Source organism: Chaetura pelagica, unplaced genomic scaffold (genome assembly GCF_000747805.2).
Source record: "Chaetura pelagica isolate M959 unplaced genomic scaffold, ChaPel_1.0 scaffold363, whole genome shotgun sequence".
In the NCBI taxonomy this organism is placed as follows: domain Eukaryota; kingdom Metazoa; phylum Chordata; class Aves; order Apodiformes; family Apodidae; genus Chaetura; species Chaetura pelagica.
The window spans coordinates 350783-367736 of NW_009952720.1; the positions used below are offsets into that span (position 1 = coordinate 350783).

The window sequence follows — 16954 nt, forward strand, 5'->3', positions numbered from 1 at the left end:
GGACAGCAGTGCCCTCAGCATCCTGCCCCAGCTGTGCCCCTCAGCCCTCATGGGGCAGGACCACCCTCCTCTACCTCCTTCAACCACCTCTGCAGGGACAGAGGGGCTGTGAGACAGTGGTATAGTGAGAGGTGCAGGGCCCTGCAGCCCAAAATCGGGGTGCTGAGGGTGCAATCAGCTTGTTTGGGTGCTCCTTGTGCATTCCACCCAGACAGGGCAATGCAGCCCCACAGCAATGGTGCTGGCGGAGGGGAGATGGAGAAGGTGTCTTAGGGAAGGTGGTGGCTGCAGGAGAGGCAGCCAATGCTTGTCCTTCCATGCACAGAGGAAAAGGGGCTGGTGCAGACAAGACCCACAGCTCCCCAGGGGTGTTTTGCTGGTGGCATCATCACCAACACCCTGCAGACACCCTTGCTGCCCCCGGCAGTGTCCCCCCAGCTCCGAGGAGCCGAGAGCAGAGCTGTGACCACAGAGCAGAGCTCTGACGGATGGGGAGGCTGCTGGCAGGCCCTGCTCGGTGCTGCCAGACATCTCTTCACCCAGGCTTTTCAGAAAGCAGTGCCCCTCTGCTCCTCACAGCCACTTCCCAGGCCCCATCTGTCCCCCAGCGCCAGGCACATGACGCCGGGGCTGGAGGGTGATGCGGCAGAACGTGACTGTCTGGGGGAGGTGGCATCAATCTCCTTGCCATGAACGACACTTTCTCTTCTCTCTCCCTCCCCTCCCCGTGCTAATTAAGCCCTCAGCTTTGTCTGAGTCATTGGCACCACGTCCAGAGCAGGGAGGAGGCTTTGCCAGGGGAGAAGCTCAGCTCGTGGAATCGCTCCGGTTGGGAAAGACCTTTCAGATCACCCAGTCCCACCACAACCTGCCTCTACCAACCACTAGCCTAACTCTAGTGCTTCAGCACCACGTAACCAAGGGGGAGAGAAAGCCACCACGCTGGAGCCTTCCTCTGGTGACCCAGGTGACAAAGGGAAGCTCAGCTGAGGGTCCCCACCCCCCTGATGCTGATTCCAAGGCAACACCAGCACATCCCACTGCAGACACTGGGAGGTTGGGGTGCACAGACCACCTCTTCACCAAGGCCTTTTGTGGACACAGCCACACCTGATGGCACTGGGGACCTGCAGCCAGGAGATCTGAGACTGTGATCCCAATCTCTAGGTGCAGTTCGGTTCCCATCTCCCATGGGGGGCGAGAGGTAAAGAGGATTAAAGAGATTGTAGGGGTTTTTGGAGGTGGCACGTCTGGCACCACCAGCAGCTCCAAGGAGGGGCATTAGTGGGGCAGGGGAAGAGATGCAGAGCCATGGGATGTGGCCATGGACCTCATATACCCCAGGAGACACCACTGGTCACAGCGAGTTCAGGGATGGTCCCAGTCACCCAGGCCAATGCCAGCAGCCCCAGGAACAAACCTGCCCTGAGCAGCCAAAGGAGTCCCCTGGTTGGTGCCAGCTTTGGTGGGAACCCACAGCCCCAGGATTAAATTTCCTAGGGCACATCCTAATGCTCCCTACAAAACCAGGAGCTGATGATGCCCAGCCAGGATGTGGTGGCTCCAGCACATCATCTGGTACCTGTTCAGCCCCTCCAACTGCCTGAATTTGCCCTTTTATTCCCCAAGGAGCTGAAAGAATTGCTCCACTACCTTCGTAGCACCCAGGCTGCAGAGGTCCCAGCTGAGAGGACTTGTTTGGGAAACACAAGGGGGTTTGGGGTTTCACAGGCTCTGAAGCTCCCACAGCCTGTGGTGGAGAGCAGGACCACCAAGCATCCAGCACAGCAAGACATCAGAGGAAAGGACAGCATGTGTGTATACACACACACACACCCCACTGGATGTATTCCCACCCCTCCACTCTCAGAGCTGAAGCACATCTGCCTGAGAAACCCCATGAGCCATCCCATCTCCCCCAAACTCCTGTCAACTCTGCCTTGAAACCTTGCTATCCCCCCTGGAAGGCTCCCCAAGCAGAACCTCTGTTGGCTGCTCTAGTTTTCAGCCTAAATTTATTTGTGGCCATTTTATACATTTCTGTTCTTTTACCAGCATTGGCCTTTGGCTGAAACACTGTCTGACACTCTGATGTGTCTATAGATACCCACCATGACCATCCCCACGTCTTTGCTGGCCAAAGGGAGTTCCCTCCAGCTCTCTCTTGCACGACTGGCTCTCCCTCCCTAATTTATCTAGTAGCTCCTCCCCTGCTCCAGTCCAGGCTCAGGTCCTGAAGGCTCCCACTCCATCCCTAAGTGACGATACCTTTGCCATCCTGCCTGCAAACTTCCCTGCTCCTCCAGGTCACCCCTGGCCACTGTCACCCTGCACTCACTCACTCCTTCTCCACTCTTAAGCAGCAAGACCCGGGCTCCTAGGAGACATCTTCACTGTTCCTCAACAAGCACGTGGCTTCCCACTTCTCCCTGCATCCCACATCTCTTCCTCCAGCCCTCAAACTCCTCCAGCCTGGGGTGGCAGCCTGAATCCCCCCAGCTCCAGGAAGCCAGCTGACGCTGGAAGCAGGAAAGCCTGTGACTCATCCATGAGGAGCTTCACTGGTTGCCACCAGCCACTCTGTCCCCTCACCACCACCCAACCCTGTCCCAGCACTGCTCACTTCCCTGCCCGCCTCGCCGAGCTCTTCTCCTTCCTTCCCCTCTTCTCTGCTTCCTTCACACTTTCCCAGAGCAAGAGCTTTACTACAAAGAGCAGCTCGACACGTTTCCAGGTCCCTGATGCCAGGTTAGCCTGGCGTGACCTACCTTTGGCAAACCCATGATTCATTTCCCTCTTTTGCCTTCCAAATCTGTTCCAAAATGGCATGAGATCCAGGTCAGCCTTGCAGTCCTATTCCTGCCTGCCTTACTTTTCCCCCCCCACACACCCCCCCTCCTCTCCCTGCTTTTAAATATAGGCATCACATTCGCTGCTCTCCAGTCAGATGGTGCCTCCCCCGACTCCATGGAGTTGTTAAAAATACTTGTTATCAGACCTGCCATTTCATGTGCCATGAAACCCCCCCCTCCAAGGGCTGGGCTGGCGGGTGCAACAGTCTTGGTGCTTGGCTTCCACATCAGCTGTGCCCGTGTCCTCCTTCCCATCACCCAGCCCCTTTTGTGGCCTCTGTCTTGGTGTTGACCAAAAAAAAAAAACCACCCATCCGTGCCCAGATCTCCTCAGTTGTCACTTCCCCTCCACCCGTAGAGGTGGGGAACTGCTCTCTGCCCCGTTGAGGACCCTCCATGAGGTCCATGTCAACATGACTCTTGCCACCTCCGAAAGCATCTCCCAACTTCTTCAGTGCCAGGGTGCAGTTGTCTTAGCTGAACAACCCATTTTCACTCTGAGGCATCATTTTTTTTTCCTTAATATCTCCTCAGTTGTCACTTCCCCTCCACCCGTAGAGGTGGGGAACTGCTCTCTGCCCCGTTGAGGACCCTCCATGAGGTCCATGTCAACATGACTCTTGCCACCTCCGAAAGCATCTCCCAACTTCTTCAGTGCCAGGGTGCAGTTGTCTTAGCTGAACAACCCATTTTCACTCTGAGGCATCATTTTTTTTTCCTTAATATCCCTCCACAATTGGTGGTTCGTTGCCTTGGGCTGCTCCCCTTCCCATCACCTTTGGGGAAGGTACCAGGAGGTCATCACGTGCAGAGGTCATGGTAGACACAGGGAATTGAATCCCCAGATAACACAAAATTTGTAACTCCTTCAATGAAGAAATTCCTGGCTCCCTGTACTGGAGACCCATGAGCCCCATGGCTCAGCCTTTGGGAAATGGAGGAGCTTCCTGATGGCTGATCCTTGCTGCTTCTTCTCTTCTTTATAAGACAACCACCTTTTCCTTATGAACACCACCAGCCTGAACCTCCATCACCTGAGCTCTCCTACAGCCACCAGACCAAGAGATGCATTTGTTGCTGCCTCCAGGCACACCTGAGACACCAACACAAGGTTCTTGGTGAAGACTAAGGAGCCACAGCTTCCCCAAGGGACCTACACCCAAGGGTGTTTCTCATGCCAGGGCACCCACAGAGACCCCCACCCATACCCTGGCAGGAGCTGAACCTCTGGATTCACATCTCTGCCACAGACACGACCTGCCCCACTGCTGGCAAAGCCTCCAAGACCACAAATGACACCAGCAAGGTGTGGGAGCAGGACCATCAGGGGGTGATGGAGCCAGCATGGTGGGTCCCCCCCTCTGGCAAAAGACCCCCCCAGCCAGTTCCTGCTTCTCAGCCCCCAGCACGGGATCATTCTTTCAGCAGATCTCATGTTGTGGGTTTGGTTGTGGTGGTTGTTGGTTGGGGTTGGTTGTTTTTTTCCCCCCCAAAGAGCGGGAAAAGGCACAGGGAGCTGCAAAAGAAGGTCTCACTCAGGGGGGCAGAAATCTAAAGAAATCTAAATATATACCCGAGTGGAATGCAAAGCACAAGCTCCCAGCCCACACGAACCCTCCCTCGGGCTCTGCTCACATGGGAAACTTTAGGAATTCTTTGCTATAGGGGAACAAGTTTAAAAAATAATAAAACAAAAACAAAAATTCAGTCTCTGCCACCTAAAAATAAGCAGGGAGCAGGGTCAGGCTGGGCAGGGTGTCTTTCATGGTCACTTATTGTCCACCAGCTTGGGGAGAGGGACTAGGGATCAAGAACAGGGGTACCCAACTCACTGGGAAGCAGCAGGATGTAAGGAGCTGCTGGGCTTCCTTCAGCCAGCAATCCACACTCATTGATTCTCTGGTGTCTAGTAACAGGGTTGGGCTCCCACTTCAGGCTGTTCCTGGAGAGGAGTGATCCTAGAGAGAGGGTTTGAGGATGACAGGGGCAGCCAGGATCTCAGGAGGCTTTGCTCTGAGTGCTGTGCCTGCCTTCTCCAGCACTTCCCAGGGGCTGGGTAGGAGAGCAGACCTGCTAGGACAGTGGCTGCAAACCCACCACAGCTCCCATGATGTGGGTGCCAAATCCTTGGTTTGGTAGCTCCCAATGGGCTTTGCCTGGTGGTGACACACCCCGTGCCCCTGCCCCAGAAGGTGGCATCACCTCAGCATCACCTCCACAGGCCCTGCCCCTGCCAACCATGGCTTCATCCAGCTGAGAAACACATGCAGGAACAGCCTCAAAACCCCAGCAAAAAGGGCAAAAAACATCCTATAATTTAAAAAAATACAGCAGATTCCCTGGGCTAATCAGTTCCCTTGAGACCTTGACACCCTCTCCAGTGCAGTAACAGATTTCTTGCTGCCCTGTAATTGCAGTAATTGGATCTCCCACATGCAGGGTCATGCTTCACTCCCCACTAGCCCTGCCTGGTATCCATCAGCCCCCCCAGGACTGGACAAGATGTGAATGAAAGCACTTTGCTTTCAGGTTAATGAGGAAATTGGTGCATTTCCTTTGCAAGGCTGGGGCTGCTCTGCAGTGGGACAGTCCTGCCATGGCCATGTGGTAGGGTCTCTGGGAAGGGTGGGCACCTCCTGGGGGGCCAGGGCAGGCAGGAGACCCTAGGGAGGGGTGTGGGATGCTCAGCAAAGTCCATAGTGCACAAGCTTGTGTCTGGGAAGGGAAGACAGGAGAAACCCAAACACACTGCATTTTTTGTTACTAAAAATGAAGTGTTTTCAAAATACTTGAAATAGGCCTGGACACCAATTTGGGTTCTGATCTCCTCCGATCCAACAAGAAGCCTCAACCAGCATCAACCCACAGACCCCACCAATGCCTCCTCCTGCCCCCACAACCTTCCTAGCACCCCTTCTGCTGCCCCACTTCTGCTCCTGACCCCCCACCCTCCCCTGTGCCCTCCCCAGCCCCAGAGCAGGGGCTGACACTTGCTGCCATTGCTGCCTCTCCAGGTGAACCCAGAGCCCGGACACGGTTTTCATGGGATCAGCTTTGAGGTTCTTTTCCAATGGGGATTGCCAGGCTGGATCCCTGCTTTGTTCTGAGCATGCTGCAAGCCCAGAGGGGCAGCTGAAACCCCACCAAACACACTGCATTTTTTGTTACTAAAAATGAAGTGTTTTCAAAATACTTGAAATAGGCCTGGACACCAATTTGGGTTCTGATCTCCTCCGATCCAACAAGAAGCCTCAACCAGCATCAACCCACAGACCCCACCAATGCCTCCTCCTGCCCCCACAACCTTCCTAGCACCCCTTCTGCTGCCCCACTTCTGCTCCTGACCCCCCACCCTCCCCCTGTGCCCTCCCCAGCCCCAGAGCAGGGGCTGACACTTGCTGCCATTGCTGCCTCTCCAGGTGAACCCAGAGCCCGGACACAGTTTTCATGGGATCAGCTTTGAGGTTCTTTTCCAATGGGGATTGCCAGGCTGGATCCCTGCTTTGTTCTGAGCATGCTGCAAGCCCAGAGGGGCAGCTGAAACCCCACAATATGTTTCCGAGATGCAGGAACATGCCCAGCTGTGATGCTGTGGGGCAACAGATCCAGGCACGACCTTGCTCAAGGACCCCAACCCAGCCCAAGACCCCCCAGTCCAGCCCTGACCCACAGCAGCACAAGCACAGAGGAGCAGAAACAGCTTCACAAAGCTGCACCAGCACCAAATCTGCTAATGAAATCAGAGATCCTAGGCTTAATGAAGATGAGCAGTGGGGACCAGGCAGGACTGAGACCCCCCCTGCTGCCTCTTTCTCCTGGAGCCTGGAGTTGTTGGGCGGTACCAGAGCTTTGGAGCTGGAGCATTGGAGCCTTGGCTGCCCCAATCCTGCTGGAAATGTGGCCTCTGGAAGTGAGAGGTTCCCGTGCAGGCAGGGAGGAGGATGTGGGCAGGGAGCTCTGGAGAGAACATGCCTGCAAAGCTGAGGATCCAGCAGACACAGTTTGTTTCTTGCTGTGTCATTTCAGCACAAACACACGCAGGGAGAAAAGGGAAGGAAAAAAGAGGAGGGGGGGAAAGGGAAGGAAAAAAAAAAAGGCAGGAACATTTGGCAAGCTGCTGAGGGTCTGGCTCTGCTGAGTGCAGAGGAAGACCCATGTGAAGGGATGCTGCTTCCCAAGGGATAGGAGGGTACAGCAGGCTTGGCTGTCATGCACGTGCCCGTCGGGGACGGGCTCCAGTACCCACGGCTGGCAGCACCAGAGCTGCTGGCTCAGGCACCAGTGGGAGCTGTTTGGGGGAAAAAAAGGCTTGTTTTGTAAAAAGTTAAGGAAGGTTTTAAATCTTCTGGGTGGAACTTGAAGTCTTCTCTCTGAAGTCCTAACTGAACTGCATTTAAAGCCCTCAGCAGTTACCATTGGGTAGGAAGAAGCAGGATGGGGCTGTGTCCTGCAGCACCAGGAGTGCCAGGGGCTTTTTGGCACCCCCTGTGTGTCCCCCCCCAGCACACCCTGCTTCACCTGCATGGCCAGGGGTTGCCAGGAATAGCTGCAGAGGCACTAAAGATCTGTGCTTGCTACTGAGCTGCTAAGAGTTCTGGGTGTTGATTAAATTTTCATACCTTCATGACAGGGTATTTTTTTCCTGTGCTGTGTTTTAATTTCCAACACACACAAAGGGACTCCTTTTCCCTTTGCAAGCATTCCAGCTCCAGAGCCTGGTGATGTCCCAGGGCACAAAAGGGCTAAAAAGCCAACTGGTTTCTCTCTTTCCATCTTTCTCAACTCCCTCTTCTTCTTCCTCTTCCCAGAGATGAAGCTGAGCCAGCACTGGAGTTAGTGGTGCCCATCACACTCCCAGCTTCACCTTCCACAGTGCCCATAGGAGCCCAGCCCTGGGACCACAGCTGTACCAGTGCTCTCCTCATCACTGTGCTGTCAGGGCAGGTGCTGTTTTGGGGGAATTTTTGCATCTCACTGCAGAGTCCATAGGTCCCTTGGCAGGTGGCTGGCACTGCAGCAGGACCAGAGATCCCAGGGGACAGGCACTGATGCCCAAAGGACCTGCAGCAGCTCTTGGGTGCATCAAGGGTCAGGGAGGTTTCCCAGCTGGTCTCAGGTCTGAAAACCTCAACAGAAGCCAACTCCTCTCTGGTCAAGTCATTAATTTTGCTGCCCCACAAGAAGCCAGGCACTGCCCTCACTCTCCAAAAAGCAAGTGAAGAAACACACCCAGACCTACATCATGCTCAAGTTCTGCTCACGCTGTTCAAACCTCAGGAAGAGCAGCTCAGCTGAGTGCTGACCATCCCTAGGGACAGCCACGACACCCTGGGAATTCATGCCAACAAGCAACAAGTGATTCTGTACATGTACACATGGAAAAGTAACTGTTGTGAAAGCAAATCCTCCTCTCAGACCCTTCAAGGCCATTCACTGGTGCAGCTGGGGACCTGGCACAGACCCACCTCTGGTCCAAGTGCTCCAGGATGGTCAGTGATTTCACACACCTCCCAGAACCCCAGTTCAGTCCCCATTTCAAAGAAGATGGGCTACAAATGCACCTTGCTCACTCGTGTTCAGCTTCTCACCAACCAGCACCCCCAGGTCCTTCTCAGAGCTGCTCTCAGTCCATTCTCCACCCAGCCTGTGTTTGTATTTGCCCCAACCCATGTGCTCTTGGGCTTGTTGTACTTTGTGCAGCTTACAGGGTGTTCCTGGTTCTGGCCACTCCAAGGGACCCAGCAGGCCAGGCCAGGCTGACCCTCCTTTCCCTGCAGAGCCCACCAGTTTGGCCCACAGCCCCAGCATGTGTTTGCCACAGGTGTTTTTTTCCTTCCCCTCCCAGCTCCTGGCAGTGTGGGAGAAGAGGAGAGTTGGGCTCCTCCTCGCTACCTGCCAGCCCAGCAGCTCAGTGCTCCCAAACAGTGAAGCCAATAAACAATCCCACTGAATAAAAACACAGCCTCTCCAGTCGGCCTTTGGTATGAAAAATCATCATTTTAAGCTCATCTCTTGCACCAGGCTGAGCATCCAAAGCCACCTGCACACCGTGCCCAGCCCAGCCTGTCACACACCCTGGCAGCCCCTCCCCAGCCCTGCCACCCCCTCCCAGACCCCAGGGTGACAGTTTAATGACAAAACTGCCCCCTGGCCCCTGCCCTGTGCCAGAAAGCCTGCAGAGGCTGAGAAGTAGGACAGCAAGCCTCTTTGCCAGCATTATTTTTCCCTCTGGTCTCAGTAGAAATCAGGTTTAGTCTCAAGCCAGCCCAGGGAAGAGGCACCTGCTCCAGGACAGGAAAAGCTAAATACTTCTTAGCCCTGGTTTTGGACTGCAGAGACAGCCAGAGGATCCCACTCAAGGAAGTGAAAGTCCTTCAGGAACAGAGGCTGGAAAACCTGTGACACCCCACAGCTGCAGGATTTTGATTATTTTTTTTCTGTATATTTTTATTTTTTAGCCCATACTTTGCTCTCTGCCTGGCAAGACAGGGTCTGACACGGGCAAGAGATCACAAAAGCAATGTGAAAGGGAAGTGCACCCACAAAATAAGACACGTGGCAAGCGTGACAGGGCTGATGAGCTTCTTGTGAAGCTCTCTACAAATTCTGGTGCTTCTAGGTTCAGTAAAGCTGTGGAAAAACAGCTCTTCAAATCACGATCCAGTTCCACGTGGGAATACTGTAGTAAGCAATTTCTTGGAGAGGTAACTGAAGTGGTTTCCCTGCCATCTCCCTCTCCTCTGCAAGGCTGCAGTGTTAACCTGCCAGGACACAGCCTCCCACCACTTTTCTCCTGTGGGGAAGCAGAGATTCCCCTGCTGATCCCCCCCCCCCCCAAACCTGGGGCATGTGTTGGGCAAGGTCCATGCTGGTTAGGAGCAGGAGCCAGCTCTCCTGAGCTGCTCCAAGTGACACAGGGGACAGTAGAGCATTCCAATGCCCAGCCCTCCTCCAGCATCCCTCAGGGACCACATCCCTCATGTGCATACCTGGTTTTTCCTCTTTTAAAAAGAGGCAGAACCATGTTTTTCTGCCTCCCAGCAGCACAAGGAGGGAGCACCCACAGACCCTGCAAGCCAGCTGGTAACCCTGGGGAGGGTGAGGGCCACAACCCAACAGTGCTGGGAACACTGTCCATCCCTCATTGCCCCTCCAGGTGAATCAGCTGCATTTTACTACCAAGGCCCAGATCCTTATCCCATTAGAATCCAAGGAAGGTCCTTAATCCTTTCAATTGTAAGTAAGTAATAGCAGGTCCTTTGCAGAGGAGCGGGAAAGGGAGGTACCTTTTGGTCCTGGACACTGTGACAGAGCATGTTTTCCTGGCATTGTGACTGGTGCTGGGAAGATTATTTGGATACCAGGGATGTGACCTCACCCCAAGCATCCCAGAGAGCCCCCAGCTCAGCAGCAATGGTAGGGGTCCCAGAAGGTAGGTCCTTTAGAACGTGGTTTGTAGCACTCCCAGCAGCATCTCCCATCCTTCCCACCCATTAAGATCCAGGTGGTGGATCAGCAAATCCCAGCCACTGAGCAGATCAGCTCCAGCTTTAGTGAGGACATCCCAAATGGCAGGCCAAATTCCATGGACCGTGCAGAGCAGTTGTGAGCCAGCAGCATCTGCCCAGCCATGCTAAAGGCAGGGGAACCACAGCACCAGGCAGGAAAAAAAAATCACCTTTCCTGCTAAACTCAATGACACCTGAGCAACAGGCCCTGTAGTCAAATCTCTAATCTCACTGGTGTGCCAGAAGTGGCCAAGAAATGTTGGGGGCTCTTTTAGTCTGAACTCTCAGGCACTTCAATCCTGCCTAATCCCCCCACCAAAGCGTCAAGATCCTGACACCACCACCTCCTTTAGGAGAAGGAAAACCAAATCCTCTTGGCAAGGTCAACCCTTTTGACCCTGGGTTGGGTTTCATGGTGCTGCACACCACCCTGCACCCCCAGAAGGAGCCTGGGATGGAGGAAGCAGGAGGGGTCCCCAACACACACTGCAGTGTCTCCTCTCCTGGTGTTAAAAACCAGCTTTTCTGCTAACAGCAAAGCAACTAGCAAAGCATGTTTTGCCATCCCAAGCCTCCCAGTTGGCTTCCCACAGGGCACTGCCCCTCTCCAGGCATGATGGGAACCAGGCTATAAAAACATTCCCGGCGCAACGACACCAAAATTGATGCTGAGATGAGGCTGGGAACACAACTGGCACAGTTACTTCCAGCCCATTAACTAAAACTCACATACGTGGCCAATCACCCACAATGACACTGCACTTTGTCACTGCCTGGAGCATTTTTCCCTGCTCCCAGCTTTGCCCTCAGGCTGCTCCCTGTGTTCCCTACAGGCTCTGGCATCAGCAGCTTCAAGTGGCTGCAAACCACAGGAGCCCAGCCCAGCATCATCAGCACTGACAGGCATTTGCAACACGAGTACAAAAGGTCTCTGCTCCATGTCAGACACCAAAATGCTGCCCCTGCCCAGGGGAATCATAGACTCATAGAATCATAGAATCCTAGGGGTTGGAAGGGACCTCGAAAGATCATCTAGTCCAACCCCCCCTGCCAGAGCAGGGTCACCTAGAGTACATCACATAGGAACGCATCCAGGTGGGGTTTGAATGTCTCCAGTGAAGGACACTCCACAAAGGGAAGGGAGTCTGAGCCCACCTCTGGGGCTTCCCAAGGCTGGGGCCACAAGGAGAGTGATGCACAGTGCCAGGAAACCACATCCTGCTCCCCAGGGACACCTCTCCTGGCCCCTGCCAGTGAGGCTTTGCTCTCTGCACACCCAGCCCAGAGATGAGGCCCAAAGCCCTTAGAGATCCCTTTGCATCAATCCCCCACCCAAATGGGAAGGACTGACCCCACCCCAAAGCCCACTCAGCCTCTCACCGGTTCCCAGGGCACAGAAATGCCATTTCCATCTCCAAAGGAGATGCCCAAAGGAGCCCTGGAGCAGAGGTACTCACGTTGTACAGGACCGTGGTCCACCCTTCCATGGTGATGCACTGGAAGACGGTCAGCACAGCAAAGAGGATGTTGTCAAACTGGGTGATCCCGTCGTTGGGACCGATCCACTCCCGGCACTCGTAGCCCGGGGGGCAACCCTGCACCCCGCAGGGATGGGGGGGCTCCAGCTCCTCCAGCTCACCTGGACACACACACAGCAGGGGGGTGAGAAGAGTGTCATGGTTTGAAAGGGCCAGGCTGATTTTACAGCACCAATACCAGGACCTAGAGGGAGGGTCTGTAGGGCTCTAAGGGATCCAGGGGGGAAGAACAGAGAGGGCTCAGGATTCCCTCCTATTTCCTGCCTAGAAAAGCCAGGAAGACTCCCTCTTTCTTCTCCCTTCTTCCTTGTTGCTTTGCTGTGCTCAGAGATCTTGGGGAGAGGCTCCTGCTTTCTCATCAGCTCATCATGTGCTCTGCAGGATCTGAATCCATCAGGTGCTGGGAAAAGCCATGAACCCCTTTTCCTGAGGTGACTCTGCTGCAAGGGACCCTCAGACACTTCTATCTGTGGGCACTGAGATCAGGTTTTGTCTACATCTGGTCCTCATGTCATCTGTTACTGTCCGTTTCCCATTCCCAGTAAACCTGTTCCAGTTTTCATTTCCAAACTTTAAGTCTCTCTTCTTATTCCCCTTTTTACCTTCCCTGGGGAGGGTGGAGAGGAGTAACAGAGAGTGACTCTGTCCTCTGGTTCTTGGCTCACCCTGATCACTACACCAAGCCAGAGAGGCAGGAGACAGACCAGGGGCAGAGCCTGAATGCAGCCAGAGCAGGGGACCCCTCTGATACCAGCCCTGGCTTCACACCAGCTGCTCCCCTAAGAAACTGGGACACCCTGAACGCCACCAAGTGATGCCTGGTTTGCAGAAAGCAAAATACAGGATCTTCTCAGCTTCCTACAACAGCAACACATGCTCATCCCGTCTGTTTCCCAGGCAAGGGATGGGAAGTGGGTGCAGAGCCTTTCTCTCCCCCACCTGAATTGTTTGTGTAGCAGGCTCGGTGCAGCTTCCCGCTGTAAAACTCCAGGCCAATGATGGCAAACATGAGGATGGCAAAGAAGAGCAGCAAGCCAATCTGGAGGAGAGGCACCATGGCCTTCATGATGGATTTCAGCACAATCTGCAGGCCTGGGAGGAGAAAAGAAGAGCACAGCTCAGTGTGGAGCACGGAGGGCAGCACAGTCCCAGGGGAGCAGGGGGTCTGGCTGCAGAGCAAGGCCAGGAAGGGACAGCAGCACCAGCCCCAGCAGCAGCCTGGCTTCTATATTTATCCCCTTGCCAGCAGATTCAAACTTGGGGGAGAGAAAAAAAAAAACAACAACAAAACCCAAATAACCACCAAAACCTCCCCTGAAAAAACCTCAGTCCGGAAAGGATCCACCCACCACCTTCTGGCCTGGGGAAGCTGAGCTTGTGCCAGCACAGAGAGAGCTGCATGGGGTGAAATGCCACCCGGGGACTTCAAATGCTGCCACCCTACAGCCCCTTCCCCTGCAGGCCACCCAAGGGTGGCTGGAAGATGCCATGTATGATCCCCACTACATGGGAAGGTTTGTCCCCCTCTTCCTTGGTTCCACCCTACATCTCCAAGGTGGCAACTGGGACACCCTCGTCCTTTTGAAGGGCATCAGGGACAGATGAGGACACCCCAGGAGGGGGCCCAGGAGCACCCAGACTTACTGGGGATGCCTGAGACAAGCTTCAGAGGTCTGAGCACCCGCACAGCCCGCAGCGTCCGCAGGTCCACGTGGGTGTTGAAGTGTGTCCCAGCAGTGGCCAGGATGCTGCAAGGCAGACAGGGAGAGAGCAGAGTCACCCCAGTGCCAGGAGCTGTGTCCTCACACCAGGCTTTGGGGAGTCACAAGGAGCACCACGTCCTTGGGCAGATACAGAGATTCCACACCTCCCAAACACCACGCACCAGCAAGCCCCGTTCAATACTGGTATCAAAATTCATGAGCTGTTCTCACCATCCAAAACCACCCAGGGGTTGCCCAGCCCTGGCAGCCCCCCCACCAGTGCCCCCCATGCCAGGATGGCTGGAGACAGCCTCACACCACAGTGCTGGGGACGTGGTGCTCATCAAAACTGAATGGCTTTCCACTCTCCTCCAGGCAGGTGCCACGGGTTGCTCCTCTTGATGGTCACCCACGCTCCCCTGACAGTCACCCTGACTCTCCTGGCAGCACCTCCAACCTGCTCTGGGTTTTCTCACACACACACTTCCCTTTAGGTCCCACCTCTGGGATTGCCAAGAACAAGTCAAGAACCTCCCATGCGTTCAAAAATCTATAGTCATGAAAGTGTGATGACCTTGGAGGGCAACCAGCAGGCACAAGAAGGACTCCAGAGGTTTTCTTTTGAAACACAAAGGTTCTTTCTCTAGCCCATCCCTGGAAAACAAATCAGGGCAAAAGGGAGCTGGTGCACACTGAGTCTGGCAGCATAAACACTTGGGACCCCCATAGCTGCTGGGGGGACAGGGATGATGCAGCTTGGGGACACCAGCAGTGCCAGAGCTTGTGGCCTCCTCTCCCATCCAGGCTTGGTCTTTGGGGCGCTGGGCAAGGAGGAAGAGGAGGTGGAGGAGGCAGGGGATGGGCAAGGGAGGGACAGGGAGGAGAGCGTGGCAGAGGGAGGCAGCAACCTCAGAGCTGTTTGCAGCAATCCAAAAACTGAGGGAAATTGGGTCATTGTTCCACTAATTCATCTAATTACAGGCCAGAGCAGCTCTCTGGCGCGTTGAGCAATTAGCACTCTCCTTCCTCTCCCCTTCTCCCCAAGGTGCAGCAGGTACCAAACCTGCCCCTCCAGAAAGGAGCCTGGGTTTCCTAGGATACCCCAGCAGCAGAATCCATCTCCCATCAGCAAACCAAGATCTTTCAACCCCCTTTTCCCATCCTGCTCTCCCTTTCTGCTCCAGGTTGGCTGCAAATCCTGGCCCCAGCAGCAGTTGGGATGCATTGCCAATGACTCCCTATCTATTGGGATTATCCCCAGTATAGAGACTTAATAACCCTTGATGACACTTTCCCTTTCTCCCATCCCCCTTGGGGATGTGGGGGGGAAAGGGTAGGGATGTGCCACCAGCTTCCACTACCCCCAGGTCTGACAGAAGAGCAGAAAAGGGACTTAATTAAGTCCAGAACACCCAGAGGCTGGGGAGAGTTGCCTTGTTAAATGGGTTGTAAGATCCAAATCAATAGGTATGATAAAGCACGGGCACTCCTGCAGCTTCTGCTCCTCACATCCTGATACCTGGTGTCCAACCATCCTCCCAAAGGGACCCCTTCACTGGCTCCAGCCAGGGCTGAGCACCTCCAGGAGATCATGGGAAGTTCCTGGGCTGGATGTATCCCCTAATCCTTTTCCCCAGGGCTCCTTCATGCAAGCCCAGCCTGAGAAAAGCCCAACTGGAAGGCTCCTGGCAAGCAGAGCAGGATCAACAACTCTCTCTCCTCCTACCACAGAGCCCTGGTCCTACAGAGCTGGGGGGAGTGATGGAGGTGGAGCCATCACCATTCCCAGCCCCACCACCACCCTTCCTTGCTGGGGCAGGACCATCCTGGGGCAGAGATGGGGAGCAGAGCACTGGGGCTGCAAAAGTTCTCTGCTAACCTAGATTTGTTGGCAGGGCTGGGGAGCTGCTGAGCCTCCAGGCAAAGGTTCAGGCGGTTTCAGGGCTCCGCTTCCCCGCGCTCCAAATTAGCTGCTAAGAATGGGACTCCTCCCTGGCAAGGTGACATGCTCCTTGTCCTCCCCGGGCTGCAAGGGACATCCTGAGCTCTTTTGGAAGGAGGTTTGGACAGATCAGCAGAGCAAAGTGTTTCTTTTGTACTGCAGACCTGTCCTCCAACCCACCACAAGAAGATGAACGCTCCCCCCACACCCCCAGCTATGAAATAGGTGCCTGCACATCCTTTTGTGGCCACAGCCACAGCTCCTGGGGAGGGTGGATGTGCTGCTGGAGCTGCTCCCAGCAAACCCATCCAGCCCAGAGGATCACACCTCCACCACCCAGGCACCCCAGAGCCTCTCAGCAAGGTCTGAGCAGCCCAGCTGAGGTGGCTGTGAAAGAAACAAGCTTCCAGGTGTGCAAGGGAGGCTTTTGTCTGCCTTTCCCAAGCCCTTCAGCCCTCTAAAGACCAGACATCACATCTCCTCACAACCAGGCTGCACTAGTACACACAGGCAACACCACCTTACTGCTGGTACTAAACACAACACTCAAAACACACCCTCCTGCTTCGGCCTCCAGCACCTCACCTGTTCATTTCTTACCTTCCAAACATGCCCTTTTTTCTGGTTGGTTTATTTTTTTCCACCTGTATCACCCAGCACAACCCAGTTCAGATTTATTTCTTGGCACACATCAAGGTATCTTAACAGCTCCTGAGGATGCACAGTGCAGGGATGGGACCCAAGCTGTGACAGACCCTTGTGCTGACACAGGATGGTACCTCTGGAACAATTGAAACCCTTTTTGAACACTTACAATATCCATGTCTGATGTGTTAATAATTATTCTTTATTTTTAGGCAAGGACCCAAACTAAAATTACCTCTCACCATCCAAGTTATCTGAAAAAGCTGCCAGATTGGGCTATAAAAATCCCAGTGATCTCATGCTTTTCATCATATGTACTGGAATAAAAAAAAAGAAGGGGGGGGGGGGAAGTGAAGGCGTTTTTATAGGTCACCCAGGCAAAGGGGTTAGTTTTACTTCTTCAGAGGAAGGAGGGAAGAGACTTCAGGTGGAGAAGAGAGCAGAGACAGGAGCTATTGGAAGAATGCAAATGAGAGAAGAGGCAGGATGGGAAATAGATGCCAATCCCCAAAGTATAATTGAATAGTGAGCCATCACCAGCAGACAAAAAAACATGCTTTCAGGGGGAAAAAATGATAATAAAAAATAAAAAAACACCTAAAAAAATCCCATGCTTTGTGTTTGCAACCAAGATGATTATTTTATTTCCTTTATTTACAGGCTGCAGAGTTGCAGGGAGGCTCCTGCTGTGCTCACTGCACCTGCAGGGCTGGCTGATAGCCCTGCCTTGCTCAGCCCCCAGCACCCATGCTCAGCCCCCAGCACC

At 54.3% G+C, this 16954-nt stretch overlaps 1 protein-coding gene across 1 annotated transcript in view; it reads right to left on the minus strand.

The window, feature by feature from the left end:
• The window catches only part of CACNA1E (calcium channel, voltage-dependent, R type, alpha 1E subunit), a 157842-nt gene that overhangs the window by 99111 nt on the left and 41777 nt on the right, over positions 1-16954 (minus strand). The window contains exons 5-7 of the mRNA XM_009994666.1: positions 13543-13646; positions 12838-12990; positions 11818-11999 (exon numbers count right to left, since the gene is read on the minus strand). Coding sequence (XP_009992968.1) covers positions 11818-11999; positions 12838-12990; positions 13543-13646 — 439 coding nt within the window. The remainder of the gene's footprint in view (positions 1-11817; positions 12000-12837; positions 12991-13542; positions 13647-16954) is intronic.